Source organism: Magnolia sinica, chromosome 12 (assembly GCF_029962835.1).
Source record: "Magnolia sinica isolate HGM2019 chromosome 12, MsV1, whole genome shotgun sequence".
In the NCBI taxonomy this organism is placed as follows: domain Eukaryota; kingdom Viridiplantae; phylum Streptophyta; class Magnoliopsida; order Magnoliales; family Magnoliaceae; genus Magnolia; species Magnolia sinica.
In genome coordinates this window covers 37,019,720-37,042,115 of record NC_080584.1, presented here as the reverse complement: position 1 = coordinate 37,042,115, position 22,396 = coordinate 37,019,720, and the positions used below count along the sequence as shown (strand labels likewise).

General features: G+C 37.2%; 1 protein-coding gene across 5 annotated transcripts in view; it reads right to left on the bottom strand.

Annotated features, from left to right (window-relative positions):
• Window positions 1-22,396, bottom strand: part of LOC131221235 (protein RRP6-like 3) — a 119,401-nt gene that overhangs the window by 52,615 nt on the left and 44,390 nt on the right. For all 5 annotated transcript variants that reach the window (XR_009159124.1, XM_058216432.1, XM_058216430.1 and 2 more), the window contains 3 exons: window positions 3,095-3,215; window positions 1,509-1,693; window positions 1,365-1,403 (listed from right to left, as the gene is read on the bottom strand). Coding sequence is in view for 4 of the 5 variants with exons in the window: in XM_058216432.1 (XP_058072415.1) it covers window positions 1,365-1,403; window positions 1,509-1,693; window positions 3,095-3,215 (345 nt within the window). In the remaining variant the exon portion in view is untranslated. The remainder of the gene's footprint in view (window positions 1-1,364; window positions 1,404-1,508; window positions 1,694-3,094; window positions 3,216-22,396) is intronic.

The window sequence follows — 22,396 nt, the reverse complement described above, 5'->3', positions numbered from 1 at the left end:
GGATGGAAGGATGAATGGATCCATCATTTCCCCCATGTTTCACCAACGTTTCCTCAAGCCAACGATTCATGCTTTTAGGCCCCCATTAAAGGGAAAGTCATTATTTGATTCCTAAATATGCATCTCTTTTGCTATTTTTTATTATTATATATGCAAATATGTGTATTTTAGCATCTCCAAAAGTATCATTGAAATTTTCCACCATTTTCCCCATGTTTCCCCAATGTTTTATTAAGTTAGGGTTACATGCTTTTAGGCTCCCATTAAAGGAAACCTTTTTTTGTGCAATTATTTGATTTCTAAATATGAAAATGTGTATTTTAACATCTTATGAAGTTTCATTGAGAAATTTCACCATTTTCCCCATGTTTCCATGATACATTTTTTGGTATTAGCACTAATATCGACAATATCGCTACATGTCTTTGTATCCCCAACCAATGATACGTGTAACAAAACTGATACAACGAACGTTACCTTGGATTGCAGTTATCTAGAGGAAAGCCAACTAAGAATAATTGGGATGAGGTCATGGAGAGGGAGAGGAAATTCTCCCTAGAAAGGTAGACACATGCCCCTTGGAGGACATTTAACCTGCAATAAATTGAAATTCACTAATATTATAATCTATTTCATCATGTTATTCCAATTTCAGGCAAAACTTATCAAAAGGCTGGAAAGGTTACAAAGGGACTTATTATGGCAGGAAAGGGGAGACATAACTTCCATCTTGTGGAGTGGAAAGGAGTGTAGAAGCCACATAAATCGAGGGGGGAGCAGAAATTTAAAAGCTCGCCATCATGAATCATGAATCAAGCACTGTTGGGGATTTTGCAAAAGTTCTCCAAACCAGTAATCAAGGAATGACTAAAGAGATTCTTCAAATGTCACTAATTGGGCTCATGGGGCATTCCAAGCCTTGGAATTTAGCCTACATTTGCTACAGAATTTGCATCTACACTTACAGGTTAAACATTAATTTATCCATGAGGAGAGAGGTGAATGTTTTGGACAAAGGAGCGGCCTATTCTTTGTATCGGGAACTTCTTTATCTTATTGTGTCTTTAAGCTCTTTTCAAGTTCAACAAAGGTATTCTCAGAAAAAATAAATAAAACAAATGAAAATTGTGAAACATAGAACAAAAATAATCTTTTCTTTGTTCTACATTCATATTTTCCCAAAGCCTGTCACATAACAATTGAATCCTACAAAAGAAACATGTCATTGGAAAACAAAACAGAAGGAACCGGCCTTCAACTTTCGTTGAGTTATAAGATCAGAATTCAAGCAGCCACTCTTTCCCCAGAGCAATAAATGCAGTCTACAATCAGGAGAATGTCTGGGTAGGTTAGAAATGACAAACCATTAGATCTCTCCATGTGCACATTTTCCTCACAAGTTCCTGAAATTGAATAACCCATTGAAGGGTGAAGAAACCCACTTTAGAAATATAAGCTTCTACAATATAAGAGGATTCTAGGAAAAACTGAAGGAAAAGGTGGCTTACTGTGGTTTCACAGCTTTTCCAGGTACCTCCTTGAACATGCAAGTACCTCGAAATTATAGATGCTGCAGCAGAATCTCCAGGAGAAGCCTCACTGTCTTTTGCATAAAGTTGCAAAGAGACCATGTTCGAACGACGGCTAGCCTCGAGAACAAAACTCAATTTGTCATTGGGACAAACTGAATTCTCTGACAAATTGTAATCTTCAGAAATTAGATGGTTTGAGGCAAATCTATGTAGAATCATCATAGAATCATCACCATGATAATGACCAGGCTTGCCCACAAAAATGCAAAGAATGACTGGTGCTAGAGAAAAATATAAGTATCTTTTTTTTCACATAAGACCGCCTTGAAACTATCTACACATTACACTCATGGCATTGCAAAAAAAAAACAATTGTAAGTATTGCAAGCCAGAAGGACCAGCAAAATGGCAAGATGTTCACTCCATTGGAAGAAATTAAGGATCGAATGAAAGTGAAAATGAAAAGTTGGACAAAAGCATAGAGAAAAAGAGACACAGTAACTCTAGAAAATCAGACCCAGGGAAGAACAAAATATAAATATTTCAATAGAAGTGGAAATTTTTTTTCTTTTTTTGGACATAAAGCCCTATATCCAAGTTTGTGGGGTACACAGTGCATCGTATCAAGGGTACTAACATTTGCAGTACAAGACAAGATTGAAATGACCATACAATGTTGCCTGTGTTAATATTATTGTATAGGTGATTCCGTTGGGATCAGAGACTCCACATGCATTGAAGGTACGTTATGGCATTGTCACCAATCCGAGCATTCCGGGTGGTGATCAACTTAGCATGAAAAGCAAGACTATGCCATTCATTCCAGGGCATCAATTAGAAAGTAAGGGAATATACATAAGATACCCTTGAGCAAGAGCTGTACAACAGAGGAACTTCAAAAGTGAAATTTCACGTCTTAGATTTAGCATATTAATTTTCCCAAGCTCTTGAACTTATCCTTCAAATAACTACTCCTAACAGAGGCTTATCCAACTAGAAAAAAAAAAAGTTGAATCTTTCCATTTAATTTTTCCTTTTTTTTTTTTTTTTTGAAAGATGTATTTCCATTTAATATAGCTGCCACTTTTACATCATTATCCTGAGTTGCCACACTAAGTCCTTGATAGTACATGATGGTTACCAACTTACCATTACATCAGTCACTAATTTTAATGGGTAATATCCATTATCTATAATTTTGGATTTCATGTGGCTTATTCAAATGCTCATAACATACAATAAACAGCATAATAAATGATAGCATGCAATGCATAACATTGGCAAAGATAGTTTCTCTAATACCATGTCAAACAACCACCTTCTCTAAAAGTTCGAGCCATTAGAGGATGGCGTATCAATGTGTATCAAGGGTTTTAACATTCCAACAGTTTATTCTATGCTAATAATTGATTTTACATCAAGTGCCCTATGTTAGACTTTTCATATAAATAAAATCAAGGGTTCATCTGCTCCATGCAACTTCATCACTTCTAAATCATGAGATAATGATCAAAGATATTTCCAATTCAACAGTCAAAAGTTATCAAAAGAAAAGGGTGTACCAATGCCTTTCTTTTTTAGCTCCTCGACCAAACAATTGGCAATATACAATAAATAGTGAGCATCAGAACGAGCATAATGTACCATCTGCACTGACAATGGACGCAGTCTCCAGTCTTCGCGCTGAAATTAAGAAAGATAACTAATAAATAAGCCAAACTTTAGTACTTGAAGACACGTAAAGTCCGATGATTCTGAAAAGCATATACATTATCTAATTTATGGCTATTAAGCAAGGGGGACTATATCAGTCACGTAACAGCCGTTATGCAATACTATCAGTGCAGCCCTTTACAAAATACAGGGTCGTAACCAGTGTTCGTAGTATCAGTATCGCTACAAGTTTCGTTGGCTAGAGATACAGAAACAATATTGATATCGCCGATAATATCGTTGATAAACGGAAATGCGGGGAAACATGGGGAAAACGGTGGAATTTTCACTGAAACTTTAGGAGATGTTAAAATGTACATATTTGCATGTTTAGAAATTAAATAAATTAATTTAAATAAAAAATTTTAAAATAAAAAATAAAAAATAAAAAATAAAAAGCAAAAAGAATGCATACATAACAAGTTTCATTTAATGGGGCCTTAAAAGCATGTGATGTTGTAAGAAATCAGTCCAACTATCCCATCCAGCCTATTTAACCATCCAAGCATCCATTGATATTGCAAAATATCAACAACACATGATATTTCACCAAGAAATCATCAACAATTGGAAAGGAAGGAAAAGATTGTGCTCTCAATATCGCACATGTTGTGATATTGATAATATCGAGATATTATTAATATTATCAACGATAAATTGAACACTACATACTACTATGTGCCCATGGAAAAAAAAAAAAAAAAAAAAAATTTGAAATAATTTTTTTAACAAACAAATTTCTAATGAAATCAATACATTGGCAATATTATTGAAATATCGTCAATACACTTATGATACAACCATTACCTAGAATTTACATAGTTGAAAATATTGGCGATACATTGGCGATATTGATACATTGGCAATACAAGCAACACCTGGAATTTACATAGTTAAAAATATTGACGATTACATTAGCGATATTGATACGTTGGCGATACTTAGCGATACACTGCTAATACCTGAAATTTCTAATACTACCAGCGTTATCGGTATCGCTACTAGTGGGGTGTTAAAAAACGGTTACGTATCCGCTGTAACAGTAACGGCCATGACTGTTACGCGTTACGAGGTCGTAACGGCCACCCCCTTAATTTTGTACCCATAACAGTCAGGGTGTAACGGTCAAAAAACGGTTCTTTTTTTTTGCTTTTTAAGCTCCGATTTTTCACATTTATTAATACTTTTCTCTTCCAAATTCTTCCTAAACCATTCTATTGCAAATTTCAATCACCCTTAGCTTGAAATAAAGGATCGAAACAAGTTATATTAAGGATTTTCTTGATTCGAAGCTCCGTGGGCCATTTTCCAGAAATTCTTGAAAAATAGGTATTTATACTTTTTTTCTATGTATTGCAGTTTTAATGGTAGAATATGATATGTTAATCATAGTAGAACATTTTAATGTTCATATAACAAATTATGGTAGTGATTTTATAATTTTTTAATTTTTTCCTATTTTCGACTAATTGTTTAAAAAAAATACAAAAAATCATTTTTTATTCAATGTATTGTTGTTTTAATGGTAGAATATTATGTGTTAATCATAGTAGAACATATTAATGTTCATTTAACATATTATTCTAGTGATTTTATATTTTTTGAATTTTTTTCTATTTTTAGCTAATTTTTAAAAATTACGAAAAATCATTTTTTATTCAATGTATTGTTGTTTTAATGGCAGAAGTCTCTGACATGTTGAAGAATGAAGACTTTAAAATAGAATGAACATTTTAATTTATGTAGGTGTAGACTCTAGTCTAGAGACCTCACTCCTCCTCGAGTATATTAATAACTTAATCTAGAATAAATTATGAAAAATATTTGCAAACACCTACACATGTAAGATATTTTGATATTACATTCATTCTAATATATCCATCATTGATATTAGATAGTTAGAAAATTAAATATATGAGTTTTCCAGTCAAATCCAAGTTGTCTTGTTCATAAATTCATCAGACAATCTGATACAACTTCTCACCAAAGAGTAGAACATTACACCACCATAAACATGTTCCAAATTATAAATGAATGCATAGTTGGAATATTTAGAATATTCCGAATTTAATGGATATTTTTCCATAATTTTTTGACCTAAAACAAAAAATTGCACCGTTACGGGACCCGTATCGATTATTATGGCCCCATATCGGCCGATACAGGGTGTATCCATATCGGTAACGGTGGGCACCATTACACCCACCGACACCGCAACGGAACACCTTGGCTACCAATGTTATCGGTATCGCTGAGCTGGAGATAAAGATAATATCAGAGATATTTCAATAATATTGGAGATAATTCGAGCACTGGTCGTAACAAGGTCCCTTAGAAAAACGATACTGTAACGGTCAAAAAACAGCTTTTTTCTAATCCAACTTTTTTTCCACATTGCCTTCTTTTTTAATGTTTGTTTGAGTCATCCTAAGCTAATTTCGACCCACCTTCCACACTCTTTGTGGATTAAAACACCCGATTGAAGCGATTTGAACGCATCAAAGCTAGAGGTGTACACGAACCGAGCTAGCTCGGTTAGCTCGCTTGACTCGACTCAAAAAAGCTCGATTCGACTCGGTTCGAAGTTGAGTTCGAGCCAAGTCGAGCTATTTTTTGAGCTTGAAAATGAGTTCGAGCCGAGTTCGAGCTGGCCCTAGCTTAACTCGACTCGGATCAAACCCAGCTCGAATCGAACTCAAATCGAACCAATTTGGTGACTTGGTTACTTTGATATTGATGTTGCTCACCAAGTGTTTGATGAAATGACTCAAAGAAGTGTGGCTGGTGGCAAGGAAGGTATGTATATAAACCAACACCCTTTTTTTCTTAATTTTTATGTTGTTTAGAAGGTGTTTGATAAAATACCTGTAAAACCATTGCTGTTGTCTCAAATACAATGAGATTTTGAAGTTGTGGTCCGGGAGTTTGTGAAAATGTTGCAATGGCGAACTCGGCTCGATCTTGGCTCGAACTGGCCCAAGTTGCTAACCGAACCGAGCCGAGCTAGCTAGTCAGGCTCGAGGACCGAGCCGAGCCGAGTCAAGCTGAGGCTAGCTCAATTCGGTTCGACTCGATGTACACCCCTAATCAAAGCTCTATGACCATTTTGGGGAAATTTTGAAAAAGGAGGCAAGTCATCAAATTTTTTTTAAAGGATTCATGCTGGAAACAATTTCTTTGAAGATTAGAGCACCAAATCGACCACATCTTGCTAGATTCATGGTCAATTTAGTATCATTTTTATAATTTTCGAAAAAACAATATATAATAATGCTATTTTTGTGAAAATTACACAAGCTGTCTTTTTTTTTTAAATTAATATTGAGGGTGGATGGATCCAATTGATGTAGGATGAGTAAGACGTACAATTCCATGTGTTTATTTTGTCATCTTAATAGCATTTTTTTTATTTTTTTCGCATGAATAGTGATTGTCGTGAAAAGGACCAAAAAGTTGTCATTTCTTATTAATATCGAGAGTGGATGGTTTCAATTGATATAGGATGAGCCGATGTACAAATAATTTGTTATCATAATAGCATTTTTTAAAATTTCAGATGAATAGCCTATTGTGAAAAATACCAAATAATTGTCATTTATGGATGGTTCCAATTGATATAGGATGAGTAGAAGTACAGATCCATGTGTTTATTTTGCCAACTTAGCAATTTAAAAAAACAAATGACACCAAGATTGTCATTTTTTTAATTAATAAGTGTGAATGCTTCCAATTGACGTAGGATGATTAGATGTACGATTCCATGTGTTTACTTCGCCAACTTAATAGCATTTTTTTTTTTCGCATGAATAGTGAATGTGGTGAAATATACCAAAAATTTGTCATTTTTTTTATTAAATTTGAGTGTGGATGGTTCCAATAGAAGTACGATGAGTAGATACATTGATCCATGTGTTTATTTTGCCATCTTAATAGCATTTTTTTTATTCAGAATGAATAGTGGATGTGAAAAATACCAAAAAAAAAAAAAAAAAAAATGTCATTTTTTTATTAATATCGAGTGTAGATGGTTCCAATTGATGCAGGATGAGTAGATATACAAATCCATGTGTTTGTTGTATCATCTTATCGCATTATTTTTTTGGGATGAATAGTGAGTTTTGTGGGGAAAAAAAAAAACCCAAAAAATGCCAATCGTTTTTTTATTAACATTGAGTATGAATGCTTCCAATAGATGTAAGATGAGTATATCTACAAATCCATCTTTTTATTGTCATTTAATTAGTATTTTTTTTATTTCTAATAAAAATGATTTCTGTGAAAAATATCCAAAATTAGTCATTTTCTTATTAATGTTGAGTGTGGATGTTTCCAAGAGATGCAAGAACATTATATGTACAACCCCACGCCTTAGATTAGGTCTGTGTTGACATCATTTTATAATTTTATAAATTTTGTTAATTTTTTTTTTTCAAAATAACAAGGACTAAGGAAAAAATTCAACAAAAAAAAAAAAAAAAAAATGTGTTCAATATTGAATGTTAATGCTTCCAATAGATATAGGATCATTAGATGTACAAGATCATGCCTTAGATTATGGATGATAAGCTCATTTTATAAATTTTCTAATTTCTTAATTCCAAATGAATAGTGATTGTGAACGAACATGTGAAAATTTTGTTGCCTTTTTTACTTAATCTTGATCATATTTAAATTTAATAATTACATTTATTTGTTTATATTCTGGGCAAGTAACAAGCTTAATTTGTTTTCCTTTAGAAGCATTAGAGTTAGACAATATAGACTTTAATCTTCACTTTACACGCTAGTTTTCTTTAGACTTATAGGGAGTAGTGAGAAAATGGCCAGCCAATTAGGATCTAGAACTGGAAATAGAGGTGACAATATGGGATGACAACAATGTGAGTAGTGTGTAGAGTATCGGTACTGTTATGTGCATCGATAATCGAGGATGGAAACATGTATCGATATGGCCGATACTAGGTGTTTCAACAAGAAACAAAGTATCGAGGATTGGAATATCTACCTTCAATAATTAACAAAAGAAAATCGAATAACAAACACCATCGCTTATTTTATTAATTCTAAATTCCTATTACATCTCTCACGTTTCCCTTGATTCCAAGACAAAGTACATTTGATAAATGTAATGGCAAGAAAAGAAAACAGTCTAATAGTGATTTCGGCAACATCTTGGCTTTTATAACGTCCGTTGCAATGACAAAAGAGTTGCGCGGGTTCAAAACCCTTATTCTGCGCCGATGAACACAAGATATATGCATAAGAGATCAAATCGTGGGAGATTCCAGGTCTCACAAGAAAACACATAAGCCAAACATGTGAATTCGAAGACTATTGTTGCGCGGTCGCGCAGGCAGTCCCCGTTGCGCGGTCGCGGAATTCAGCAATGCTTTGCCCTTCACATCTCCTTTTGTAGTCCTCGTGTATCGCACCGCAAGATACCTGACTGCTGCAACAGTGAACTCTCAAACTCTCGAAGCTCTCTCTGATCTCTCTGAAGCTCCTCACTTGTGAATGAATGAAATGAGATGGGGAGGGGTGCATTTTCTCACACTTATCCCCATATCGCTACCAAAGAGCGATACAGGCGGCATAGGTCTCACGCGTGGTTGGCCTTTATGGGCTTTGAGCTGCTGGCACTGTCCGCTACCCACATAGGACTAAGCATGTGGTTGGCCTTTACGGTCTTTTTAGGCCCCTAGAGCTCATCATTGCCTACATAATATTTGGCGAATCGACGATATATCATAGGTCTTATGCATGTGGTTGACCTTCACGGGCTTTGAGCCATAGGTGCTCACCGTTGCCTTGCATAATATTTGGCAAATCGGTGATATAGCATAGGTCTTATGCGTAGTTGGCCTTCATGGGCTTTGAACCGTTGGCACTCACCATTGCCTTGCATAATATTTGGCGAATCGACGATAATCAGCGATAACTGAAGATAATATTCATCGGCGATAATTGGAGATAATTGGCAATAATCCAAGATAATCGGCGATAATCAGAGATAATATCAATTAGCGACAATATCGATCAGTGATAATCGAAGATATTTCGGCGATATTTTCAATCAATCAGCGATAATCAAAGATATTCAGCGATATTTTCCAATAATAGACAATTGGCGATAATCGGAGATAATTGACGATATTTTCCATCAATCAGCAATAATTGGATATAATCAGTTATAATCCTGAGGCCATAATAATAATCTATTTTTTTTGCATATCACGATAATAATTTTATCTCCAAGGCTATAATAATAATCCGACTGTGATTTGACTGCAATTGTTGTTCCACTGCATTATTATCCCAAAAGATCGCCGATTATCTCTTTTTAGGGTAACGCAATAAGTCATTGTATCCCCCTGATAATAGAAGAAGACTTAAGAAGCATGCTTGTAAGCTTGTTTCTTTATAACTTTTTCTCTTATTAATCATTCCTCATCCTTGCTTCGTTAGAGAAGGGAGGTTCATGAAGATATATGGAAAATACATGGTTGCACATTACAAAGTTGTTCGCAATATTGCGCTTACCATATGGTTGTGTCTGTTCTACCCCCTTTTGATTAGGCAAGATTTTCCTGAATAATCTTCACAATCAAAATTTTGCTCCGTTTAAGGATAGTACTTTTTAATAAAATAGGCGTTAACAAGTATTCATATGCCTTGCCCATTCTGATTTACAACACAAAAGGCTCCATTGGAATAAACTTCTATTATGATATACAGGTCGTCCCATTAAGGATCAAACTTGGCCCCGGTCCTGCAAGCAACCACGATGGGTCTTTTCAGCATTAGTACCGTGTCCCCTTTCTTGAATGAGTGGTTTTTGACTTTCTTATCAAAGGCAACAGCTATTTGTGCTTGATACAACTCTAGACGTTGCGTTGCTAGCCCTTTTTTCATCTAAAGCATCTAGGTCCATTAGCCTTATCTTGGCATTTTCATCTTCTATTATTGACTCGAGTATCGTCACCTTGAGCGATGCAACCTATGTTTCAATTGGCACAACAGATTAGACCCCATAGACTAATGAGTAAGGGGTAGCTTTCGTCATTGTTCGGTGAGTTGTTCGATAAGCCCATAAGGCCTCTTACAATTTTTCATCCCAGTCACGCTTCTTTTCCGTGACGATTTTCTTTAAAATTCTGACTATCATCTTATTAAAAGCTTCTGTTAATCCATTAGTTGGCGGATAATGGGGCGTCGAAAAGGAGTGCTAAATGCCAAAGTTTTTGCATAGCTTCCATATTTTTGTTCTTGAAAGGAGTGTCATTATCAGTAATTATTCTTTTTGAAACTCAGTGCCGGTATATGAATAAAATCGGCGACATCCCTTTCCTTGACAATGCACAGGGCGATTGCCTCTGTCCATTTGGAAAAATAATGTCGCCACCAAAATATATTGGCATCCCCTCTAGGATGGCGGGTTAATAGGGTCGATGACATCCAATCCCCATTTTGCGAAAGGCCACAAAGTCACTAACTGATGCAGGTCCTCGGGTGGCACATGTATAATGTCATCGTGCACTTGACATTCATGACATCGTTTGGCAAAAGTTATAGCATCCTTGAACATAGAGGGCCAATAATTCCCCATGCGATGTATACAATGAAATAAATTTCGGCTAGCTTGATGGGCCCTGCATTCTCCCGAATGGGCTTCTCACAGCAGATAATCGGCCTCTTTTGTGTCTAAACACCGCAACAACATTTCATTATAAGATTTTTGTATAATAATTCATTGTGCATGATGAATCTCTTCGATCTTTGTTTAATTTACAGCTTTAGTGAATGTTCTTCTGGTAGAATTCCATATTTATAATAATTAATAAAGGGTTGCCGCTAGTCATCAATTGCAACTTCAAAGCAAGACAATGGTTGTGCTTTGACAATTTCGCTTATGAGTTTAGGCGAAGGCAGAAATCTCCGTTCGTTGATCGTTACCTAGAGAGGGCTCCTAATGGGACAGGAAAGAGTCGCGGCCAGACTAGCTAGTGCATCTGCCTTCGCATTCTCATACTGGGGTACATGCTTAATTTCAACATTATGAAACCACTCCAACAATTGTTGCTCCTGTCACCAGTAGGGTAACAATTCTGGCTCTTTTATTTCGAATTATGTTGTCAACCGATTGATCACCAGCTTAGAGTCCCCAAAAATCTGGAGAGCTTGGATTTTCATCTCATGCGCTATTTCCAGCCCTATGAAGAGGGCATTGTACTCGGCCTCATTATTTGTACATGTTGTACCCGATGCAAAGGAGTATGGCAACAAATCACCATAGGGAATGATAAATATTACTCTGGCACCTGCTCCTGACGCTCAGGAGGCACCATCAAAATACATTTGCCACGGCTGGGCAGCTCAAGTAGCAACACTTGATCATCTAGCAACTCATCAGAAATTTCTTTATTATTTGGAATTGGATGGGCTGCCAAAATTTATGCAACCGTTTGTCCTTTCATTGCTTTCAACGGTACACAGGCAATCGGAAATTCAAAGAGTAATATCCACATGGCCAGTCTTCCACATTAATGTTATCTCGTGGGACAGGTAGTAATGCCACAACTTTTGTACCACGAAAACAAGGGCCAAGCATATTTTTTCGATGGGTGAATAGTTACATTCCGCCCCTATCAAAGTCCTGCTCAAGTAATACAGAGCATTTTCTTTCCCCTGTTCATTGCATTGGGGCAGCAAAGCTCCCAAGGAATTTTCACACACTGCGATATATAAGATCAAAGGCCTGCCTTTTACAGGTGTTGTTAGCACTAGGGGTTGCTTTAGCAAGTCTTTAATGGAATCAAACAGGTTTTAGCAAGTCTTTCATCATGTGTTATTGTGCGGGCCGCGGGTGCCGACCCATGCGATCCTGCTCTTGGTAGTTGTGAACCTTCTGCTTGCTGTTCATTCCCGTTCACCATGGCTATCATGGAAGGGGTGGTAACCTGGGCTACATTGCGAGCTAGTGTGTCTGATGCCTCTCTAAGGTTTCTACACTCTTCCATCAGGACAGTTTGTGCGCAAGCCATTTCAGTTAGGCATTCATCTGTAGATAAAGGTTGGGTTTGACTCGTCCCGGCCATGAAAACCACTGCCTCTCCACTTCTTGATCATTCAGACGTTGAAGGAGAGAGGATAAGTCGTTGCAAGGGAATTCAAAGAGAGAGCCCTTGTTGGATCTGTTAATATTTTCGCACGCTCCCGATGACTTTGATAATTCTGATAGGGGCATGTCCGGCGTCGGCACTTGCAACCAAGCCGTCGCGATAAGTTTTGGGGATGATGGCCCACTCATCAAGGGAGTCTTTCCTTTTTCTTTTCGTGTAGGCCGCAAAGCTGTGACAGGCAAGGCAGGAAAATCTTGCTAAGTGAAAAGGACGGTTTCAACCTGTTCGGGGTAAAGCAGGGGTGGAGCTAACGCGAGGTTACATATTGAGGCATTGCAGGTAATCAGCCCTCTAACGGCCTGCACTGGGATTGGACTCCTCATCGGAGGGGACTGGGTCTTTGCCCTCATGGATGTTACTACAATCCATTTTTCGTCATTCTCTGGCATTGTCAACGAAGCAGAAGGCACTCCCGACATCGCCTGTTGTTTTTTGTTTCCGGTGACGACCGGCCGAACTTTCCTTGCGGGATTTTTTGGCAGCGATCGCATGTTGTCAGCGTGATCAACGTTGAATCCGTTGGGCGTGAAATCGAAAACTACATTGATTGGAAGAGAAGTCATTGTAATCACGGAAAAGTAAAGTACTTGAAATTACAAAGCAGTTTATCAGTCATTTGGATCAAATCGAAATGTACTTTATTTTGGAGATGAAGGGGGGATGTTCCCATTGAGAGTCGCCATTTTTTGCCATCACAGCACCAATTGATGATGAGTATTCTTTTGATCATCCCGTTTGTTAATATTAAACATAGATATTCGAACCAGAGATTCTGGGTTCAATCCCCAACAGAGTCGCCATTTTGTTTCGACAAGAAACAAAGTATGAAAGATTGGAATATCTACATTCAATAATTAACAAAAGAAAATCGAATAACAAATATCATCACTTATTTGAATTCTTATTACATCCCTCGAGTTTCCCTTTATTCCAAGACAAAGTACATTTGATCAATGTAATGGCAAGAAAAAAAAAATAGTCTAATAGTGATTTCGGCAGCATCTTGGCTTTTATAGCATCCGTCACAATGACAGAAGAGTTGTGCTGGTTCAAAACCCTTATTCCGCGCCGATGCACGCAAGATATATGCATAAGAGATCAAATCGTGGGAGATTCTAGATCTCACGAGAAACATCAGCCAAACATGTGAATTCGAAGATTGTTGTTGCGGGGTCGGGCAGGCAATCCCCGTTGCGCGGTCGCACAACAAGCTTCAGCAATGCTTTGCCCTCTGCATCTCCTTCTGCACTCCTCGCGTATCGCGCCGTGAGATACCTGATTGCTGCAACTCTGAACTCTCGAAGCTCTCTTTGATCTCTCTGAAGCTCCTCACTTGCGAACAATGTTCAAAATATCGGTATCACGTTACGTATCGCATTCTTGGGATATGGATACATATCGGTTTTCGCATGGGATATATTTGTTGTATCGTGTAATGTATCGTTGTTGTTGGAAACATGGGGAAACATTAGAAAATTGGTCGAATTTTACAATGAAACTTCAATGATTGTTAAAAAAAGACATCAATACACACTTACAAATCAAAACATAATAAAAAAACAAGTACACATAATAGGTTTTCTTTATATGGGGTCCTCAATCTATGCATTGTCTAACTGAATTGATGCAAGCGTATGCAATGTCAATTCATATAATTTATAAATGTAAGAACACGTGTGGAAACACAAGCAATACATTCAAAAGCAAAATAAGAATAACTATATTAGGTTACATCAGTGTTCGAAATATCGGTATCGCGCTATGTATCGCACGCTTGGGATACAGATACGTATCGGCTATCGCACAGGATATATCGTTTGTATCACATAATTTATCGCACTTTTTGGGAAACATGGGGAAACATTGGGAAAACGATTGAATTCTTCAATGAAACTTCAGGGATTGTCACAAAAAAATCTTAATACACAGCTTTAAATCATAACATTGCAAAAAAACAAAAAAATTGCACACAATAGGCTTCCTTTGTATAAGGTCCTAAGCCAAGCGTTGTCTGATTGAACTAAGGCAACTATATTAAAATAAAATGCATAATATTTATAAATGTATCAAGAGATGTATAAAAACACAATTATTATTAGGGAAAAAAATTCTAACATCTGATTAGTGGACACTTAATTGTTAAACACAATTATTATTATGTGGGCCACACCTCAATGTGTGCATGATATATCTACACTATCCATCCTTCTTGGCAATTCATTTTAGGACATGGGCCCTAAAATGAAGCAGATCCAATTCTTAGGTGGACCACACCACAAGAAACAGTGGGCCTTAGGAAGTTTTTAATGGTGGACCACACCATAGGAAATAGTTCTTAATAACCATTGAAAACCTTTTACGGGTCATAAAAGTTTTAGATCAAGCTGATATTGCATTTTCTTTCCATCCAGATCTGTATGACCTTATCAATAGGTTGGATGTCAATAAACATTATTGTGGACACTAGGAAGCTTTTAATAGTGGAAGTTCAATGATCACCTTTTCTAGTGGTGTGGTCTACCTGAAACTTTTATCAGCTTCATTTTTTGGATCATATCCTAAAATAATATGGAAAAACATATGGATGGCATGGATGTATAATACATCTACAGAGGTGGGCCCTACGGTCAGGGCCTCACCCACATCGCCGGTGGGGTCATACTCCCCAAGTTGGGCGTGTACGCATAGCGGGAAGTTCCTACACTGAGATGCCAGGTGGGGCCGCAATGATATTTGTGAGAAATCCAAACCGTCCATCCATTTTGAGAGCTCATTTTAGGTCATGCAACCAAAACTAAGGTGGATCCAAAACTCAAGTGGGTTGGACGAGAGTAAAAGTCGGGGAAAGAGTTTCCCACCATTGAAACCTTCCTAGGATCTACCTTGATGTTTATATGCCATCCAAACTGTTTATAAGGTCATTCCTACTCGGATGAAGTGAAAACACCATAAACATGGCTTGATATGAAACTTCGTGGCCATACAAATGTTTCAAACAGTGGTCACTCAATCCCCATTGTTTCCTCTTGTGCGTCCCACTTGAGTTTTGGAGAGATCATTCTAGGTTATGAGCCAAAGAATGAAGCCAATCCAAAGCTCAAGTGGATCCCACCACGGAAAACAATGGGGACAGTGACGACCACCGTTGAAACCTTCCTAGGGCCCACCATGATGTTTATTTGAGATCCAACCTGTTCATAAGTTCATGGAGATATGGACTATGGGAAAACACCAATATCAGCATGATCGAAAACTTCTGTGGCCCTTAGGAAGTTTTTAATGGTAAGCATTCAATTCCCACCGTTTTCTGTTATGGGGTCCACTTGAGCTTTGGATATGCATAGTTCTTTGTCCCATGACCTAAATTGATCTCTCTAAACAAATGGACGGAATGGATATAAAATATATACATCAAGGTTGGCCACACCGTATGGGTTGCACCGTCTTAAGTGCAACCGGAGTCGCACCGAATCCAAGAGGACTCAGAATCGGAAGCGAATTGTGCACTGAGTAACTCTGTACGCTAAGCGTACTAAGTAAACTCTGTGGGGCCCACCGTCGTTCATGCATTTTATCAACTCCGTCCATCCGTTTTATCATTTTATTTTATGGCTTTAGACCAAAAATTAATCATATCCAAAGCTCAAGTGGACCACACCACCTATGAAACAGTGTGAATTGAATTCTACCGTTGAAAATTTCTTGGGGGCCCACAAAAGTTTTAGATCAAGATGATATTTGTGTTTTCCCTTCATCCATGTCTGTTTGATCTTATGAACAGTTTGGATAACAAATAAATATCACTGGGGTCCTTAGAAAGGTTTCAAGGGTGGAAATCAATACCTCTACTGTTTCCTTTGGTATGCTCTACTTGAGCTTTTGATATACTTCAATTTTGGGCTCAACCCCTAAAATGATGTGCAAAAACGGATGGATGGCTTGGATAAACCACATGAATTCACAGTGGGCCCAACAAAATTTACTCAATACCATAAGAGCGTACTGAGTAACTTAGTACACAATCCGATTTCCTCCGAATAAAAAGAAGAAGCCGACTCTTCTTCTCCATTAAAGGCGCAGCCCGCAAGCCCTGGGATTTCAAATCCATTCAAAATCCCAAAAATTTCTCTATTCTTTCTTTCTTTTTTCAAAAGCCCTACCCAAATCCCAAAACCCTCGACGAAAATCTGATTTCTTTCAAAGCGATTCTATCCAGAAGAAAAAAAAAAAACGGGGTGTTAAGTTTATCTGGCGTTGTCGACGATTGGCCCACCAAATCTAGTCGAAGGCCACCCCTTCAGGCAGATTTGAGGTAAGAGATTTTTTCCTATTTCTTATTTATTTTTATTTTTTGAATTTTTGGAATTGTAGGTGGTTATGAAGATATTCCAACGATATCGTGTATGCATTCAAGGGAAAAGTCATGATAAATGCCGATATATCATCGATGTCGGCAATATCGCACGATATTTTATGATATTTGTGCAATATATCGCACGATACACAAGATTCCATGATTATTTTTTTTGTATTTCTGAGGAAAATCTTAGGGGTTTCATATCGCTGACCATCGATAACGATAATATCAACTGATAGTATCGATATTACGAACACTGGGTTACATACATGTTTGATTTTATGTTTGGACACAGATTGCAAATGATTTGCGAGAAATTGGGAAATTTTGATTTTTTTTTTTTCAATTTTTTGCAACTCAACCCCATCTCCTCCAAATCTCGAAATCAAAGCTCCCAATCCATGATTTTTCATGTTTTACATGAAAAATCATGGATTTGTAACAATTTGACACTAATTTAACATGATTTACAGAAAATAAAAGGATCAAAATTCGAAAATGCTCACCAAATCGAACATGTGGGATATATTGCACTACTTGTGCATTTCGTATCACACAGGTGGGATATAAGATATATCGTGGGATATATCGGTCGATATCGTCGATATTTAAAACACTGCTTGCGAATGAATGAAATGAGAAGGGGAGGGGGTATTTATAGGCCTCCGCACGTGCGAAGAACCAAATCCGCATTACTTGTCACTATTACACGATCGTTCATCCTGTTCCTATTGCAGGGTCATGCAATAGGCTTTCCACCTGATCTGGGCAACCTACCCCCAAACCAATTCTTATGGCAGCACTATTACCATTGCATGGTCGCACAACCAATCCATGTTGTGCGGCCGCGCAACAGAACCATTTTTAAGTACTTTGCCCATATTATTGTGCCCCAACACTCAGAAAACATTGCTGTTTGAGGGAAACATGGGGAGAACGGTGGAATTTTTCAATGAAACTTCAGGAGATGTTAAAAGAGTCAAGTTTTTCTTTTCCTTTTTTTTCTAAAGGACATTAAAAGACACATGTTTACACAAGTACAAATCAAAATATTACCCAACACAACTAACATAATAAGTTTTCTATTTTATAGGTGCTTAACCATGTGTTGTCAAATAAATCAACATAAAATAAATATAAAAACTTGCAGCCAATCAATAGATTGACCAACACTAATTAATATATAAATTTTCCACATTAATTAACAGTGAAAAACACATGTTTTCTAATATAAAAATGGAAAATTTAGGATTTTCCCTATTTTTCACTTAAAAGTTAATATTTTTTCACGACAAATCCATGCCAATGCATGAGAATCATACATAGGCAAGGATTTCCATTGCAATCCATGTTATCATTTGAGGTTTAAAAAATGAAGTTCCTATGGATTTTTTTCACCTTTGAGTTTCAACCCGTCTTCGTTTTGAATCAAGATTTCTTCCCAAAGCCAAACTTTAATACAATAAAAACCAAGAGTGACTGAAATCACCTAAAGAACAAAATCCCAAAAAAGAAAAACCCAAATATGGACTTTTTTGGGGTTTTTGGGAACTTCCCAATTTTTTGTCAAAGTTTTCCAATTTATAAATGTTTCCCTCGTATCAGGGATATTATCAATAATATCATTGATACCAGGGAACTATTATAAGAGATTCTTCGCAAAGTATCGCTAGCATTGATAATATTGCCAAGTATCACCAATATTATTGCAAATATTGACAGCATTTGGAAATTTTTACTCTTTCAGCAGATTCCGTATCAGTAACCTGGAGATACCGATAATATTGGCGATGTTTGGAACACTGATTGTGCAAGGGTGGGTGGTACTAGGCATTAAATAAAGTGCGACTATGGTGATAAGTCATAATTGGTGGAATTACGCAACTCAAACAACATTTTGCACATCAAAAGGGCCAAGTCACAGGTACAACAGCATCCCAAGAGAGATAATGCACATGATGCAATAAAATTTGGGTGAGTCAAAGAGAAAAAAAGGTTGTCTTGCAAAAGAAGAAGAAGTTGCTCTTGATGCGGTCAAACATAAGATGTTTGGTATTGATTATATGGGCATTGGTGAGCACAAGAGTGCTGAGTCCAATGAGGTAGGTGTGTGTGTGATGTAGGGGCGGCAGTGGGAGTGGTACTAGGAGCAGGTAGGGTGACTGGGAGTGGGGTATGTTTAGTGGATTATGGCCTGCCTTCAGCCAAAATAAGACTTCTTCATGTGTTCTCCCCTTGTGTTGCACATTACATCAATCACATATTAGAAGATACTAAAAAGAAGAAAAGTGACACAAAATTACTTGAAAGGGGAAGACCTGTGATAACATTCATCTACAACTATAACCAATTACTCACCATAATAAGGATAGGAGAGATCTACTTAGGCCTACAGTGACTAGATTTGCATCAAACTTTATAGCCCTCGAGAGTTGGAACCAGCACAAGTGAGCGTTGATTGAGATGTTTGCTTCCCGAGAATGGTTGAAGACCAAACATGGGCAAAAGATATCGAGGACACGGGTTGAGATTGTGGCAACCATCAGGGATAATGAATCTTGGAAGAAGGTCACAAACATCCTCAAAGTGATAGAACCCCTAATGAGAGTCTTGCATCGCATAGAATCTAGCAAAATACATCCATAAGCTTCATCTATGATGTCATGGATAAAGCAAAGCTGGCAATTTGTACAAATTATATGAAGATGACCAACAAGCACTAGACAAAACAACTTCACGATCTTCATGCAGCAAGTAAACTCTTCATAATTATGCACTTGTTGATGTTAGTTATTAATACATTATTTCTATACTGTGCTTATTAAGTTTTAGATTTCATTATTGTAATGTAGGATATTGTCTCAATCCAAAATACAGATACGCTTCTTCATTTGTTTTGAGAAAGGTATTTTGTATCGGTAACGATGGCTATAATGGTCACCACCGTTACCGATACGGGTATCGGCCATAACAACTGATATGGGGGCGTAACAACCGTTACAACCCCCATAATAGTCGGAAAAAAAAAAAAAAAAAAAAATTTGCCCAAAAATTTCTTGAAAAATATTTAGAAAATCCAAAATAATGTAAAGATTCCAAATATGTATTCATTTTCTTATTTTGAACATGTTTATGCTAGCATAACAATCCACTCTTTAGTATGAGTGTTGTATTTGATTGTCTGCTAAATTTATAAATATGGTTGTCTGTCTCTAATATTTACACATCACAATCATGCATTAGAACTAGAAGTCATGAAAAAAAAAAAGACAAATGCCACTTTTTCGATTTTTCGAAATATGGCCCTCGAAGCTTTTACTAGCCCAAATCACTTCAATCTATGGTTTTAATCCTAAAAATTATAGTAAGAGTGGTCAAAATCTGCTATAGAATAATCTAGGAAAGTTTTTGGAATGAGAAAAGTGACAAAAAACTGAGAAGAAAAAATAAATTTAAATAGGAAAAAAAAAAAAGTGGTCATTTTTAACGGCCAATATGGACCTCGTAACGGCCAATATGGTCCCAAAAACCCAACTATCTCATTTCACCCCATATCGTGTAACAATCACGGTTGTTACCTATATGTATCAGCCTTTACAGCCGAATCATAACGAATATGAAACACCTTGGTTTTGCGGTTCGTGTCAACCTAAAGAACGTGATAAAAAAGAATAGAGCCCAACCTAGACATGTAGATAAGGGCATTCAATAAAGTGAAGACTGGTCTTAAAATATTGGTCTTAATTTTTGTTGTTAAGGTGCTTAAAACACTATAAATGTTTTGACATATTGTATTGCCCACAATTGGAAGTATATGCACTTCGTCAAGGCAACTTTGGAGATGTGTTTACACAAAGGACAGTCTCTAAGATGGCTCCGGGTAAGAAACTCATGTCTATTAGTCTTTAAACTAGTGTTCTTTAATTTTGTCATTTCGATGCTTAAAACACTATGAATGTTTTAACGTATTGTATTGTCCACAGTTGAAAGTATATGCACCTTGCCAGGGAAACTTCAGAGATGTGCTTGCACAAAGGATAGTCTCTAAGACAACTCCGGGTACGAAACTTATGTCTTAGTAGTTCTCACCTATAAATATTATTGCAGAAATTTTCTTATTAACATGTTTTTTTTATTTTTCTGTGCAGCCAATTAGTCATTGCATTTTGGAGAAAGTGCAAAGGCTCTCAAGACAATTGCAATTAAAGTTTTGAGCTAGACAACTTCATCCTCTAACTACGCGAGGAACTAGAGTTGTTTTATGCACATCTACTCAAAGAATAGGAATAGATTGTAGACAGGACTTAGATCAGCTCGTCTACATGCACTACAACATGAAGTTACAAATACGGAATGTAAGGTATGTGGCAAATCCAGTCGACGAAGGCGACTTCTGTCCAATAAGCTTGGACAACATTTATGATGAGGACCCGCTTCTACCTTGATTGGAATAAAGGGAGAAATAGGTAAAAGAGAATAGTGAAGTTGAGGTGCACAACCTAGTAATACACACGGGGTAGCAACAAAGTCGTGTAGGTGTCTTGGACCCAAAGAGGGTAGATTTCACACAAGCTACCCCGCAAAAGAGTAAAAGCAACAGCAACAATACCAACACATAATCATGGGGTGCTAATGATGATGAAGCACCTACTTTTGGTGTAGCTAAACACACGAAGGTACGTCCAACTTCAAATCGCAAGGCTAATGCAGATCAACTGGGTAAACGAGTATATGGAGTCATGATAAGACCAACCAAGGGAAAGCATCATATGTTGGGGGGGGGGGGGGGGGGGAGATGGAGCATCAGGAGGTCTAGGAAGACCAGGATACGAAACGTCTTTTGAACTATATGGATATGGACGGTATAGGGTGGGGCCGGCTAGTACTAGTAGCAATGAAGAAGATGGAGCACTAGGAGGTCTAGGAGGACCAAGATATGAAACATCTTGCAAACTGTATGGATATGGATAGTATAAGGAGCCTGTTGAGCCACTTTCACGTTGAGTTAATCCTAGTCAATGTATTCCATATAGATACATATTTGGTTCCATTCCAAGTTATTCGTCTTCGGAGTCCCACTCTCAGTCACAGCAAAATGAGTACGAGCAGCAGAACTAGGGGCATCCACATGACAAGTATGGCTAAGGTGGGCATGGTGGCTACGACTATGGCACCGGTGGATATTCTTATTCGAGAATAGGGTTGACACCGCAGATGCCCAGTGAGGATCATGATCAGTTATCCATGAGATTTGTTAACTTGGTCTTTCCCTCTGATTCTAGCCATTGTGAATATGTGCAAGGTGTGTAAGTGCCGCAACCGTAGCTAGATGATGACAAGGACATGGAGGCCGAGCAAGCACAAGCAGCAAGATTCATTCTGGTGGTGATTGATTAGTGGTGAGTTTTTACTTAGAATCCTTCTTCCTCAAGTAAGTACTTTTCTACACACAATTCTTCACCAATAGTACACCGCACACCAAGCACTGCTAAAGTTGTTAAAATAACAACTCTAACCAACAATCAATGGAGGTACAATCAAATTGCGAAACTCATGTATGGGAGTAAATCAAATTTATTTTTTTTTCTTAAGGATGACAGGACAAAATGAAAGTC